General features: G+C 59.6%; 1 protein-coding gene across 1 annotated transcript; it reads left to right on the top strand.

Moving 5' to 3' along the window:
- Window positions 1-68: 68 nt before the first annotated feature.
- Window positions 69-810, top strand: PPTG_13523 (hypothetical protein; the record flags this gene model as incomplete). The annotated part of the gene is made up of 2 exons (XM_008909252.1): window positions 69-408; window positions 479-810. 2 exons carry the CDS (start codon window positions 69-71, stop codon window positions 808-810), a joined length of 672 nt encoding a protein of 223 aa, XP_008907500.1.
- Window positions 811-1016: the final 206 nt, after the last annotated feature.

Consider the following 1016-nt stretch of genomic DNA (forward strand, 5'->3'; position numbering starts at 1 on the left):
CGCAGCTGGCCTCCGCCTCTTCCTTTGGCGTGATCATTCCGCCCGATACAGCTCGTCGCATAGCGGATATGGAGTCCCAGCTCGCGCGGTCTCAATCCGATTTACAAGTCGCGCGTGATCGCCAGTCTTCTCTCGCTTCGGAGCTTCGCGAATCAGCTACGTCCCACAAGACGGCTCAGGCCGAGGTAGATCGCCTCGGAGCCGCGGTCGAGCATAAGACCCGTCACCTCCGTACCTTGCGTGACAACTACGAGCGTCGCTTGAGGGTGGCCGATACCACGATCGCAACCCATACAGCTGAGCTTGGCCGCTTGCAAGATCGGGTATCGACAGTGGATCGGGATCTCGTGCAGGCTTCCCAGCGTGTCCGCGCGGCGATCTCTCAGCGCGATCAGGCCAGGGCAGAGCGTATCGCCACCCCTGAGTACTATCCGTATACCTTTGTCGGCGTCGTACGGATTCGTATCTTGTGTCACAGAGGATCGTGTCTCAGCGGCTCGCGATACTATCGCCCGGCTGGAAAAACGGATTACCCAAGTCGAGAAATCTCAGAAGTCGCGTCAGGATCGTGAACTCGCGCTCTCCACGCTTCGGCAGGAGAGAGACAGTCTGGTGGTCCAAAGAGATGAATTGCTTGGCCAGCTCGGCGAGCGTTTCATGGAGGTCACTGATCTACGGGCCGAACGGGATCAGGCGCAGGAGAGATTGTCCAGCATTGCGTCCTTTCTCCCTTCCGCACCGAGCCACAAACGCGCACGCTCTGAGTCCGAGTCTCCAGCCCAGTCTGCCCGGGTCTCCAAAGCCGCCTGATCGACCTTTAGGTCTTTTCCCGGCTGCCGCCTTGAGTCAAGGTCCTGCGTCCAAATCTCCGATCGAAGTATTGTCTGCGACCAGAAGTCTGAGGGGCCGGCATCGTCTTCTCCGTTCGCCGACCCTCCTGATCATCTTCCTCGATTTCCTCGATCGACCGCCAAGGGTGGCAGCGGGGGTGCTTCGTCTTCGCCTGCAGCTTCCGA

Source organism: Phytophthora parasitica (genome assembly GCF_000247585.1).
Source record: "Phytophthora parasitica INRA-310 unplaced genomic scaffold supercont2.33, whole genome shotgun sequence".
NCBI lineage: Eukaryota > Oomycota > Peronosporomycetes > Peronosporales > Peronosporaceae > Phytophthora > Phytophthora nicotianae.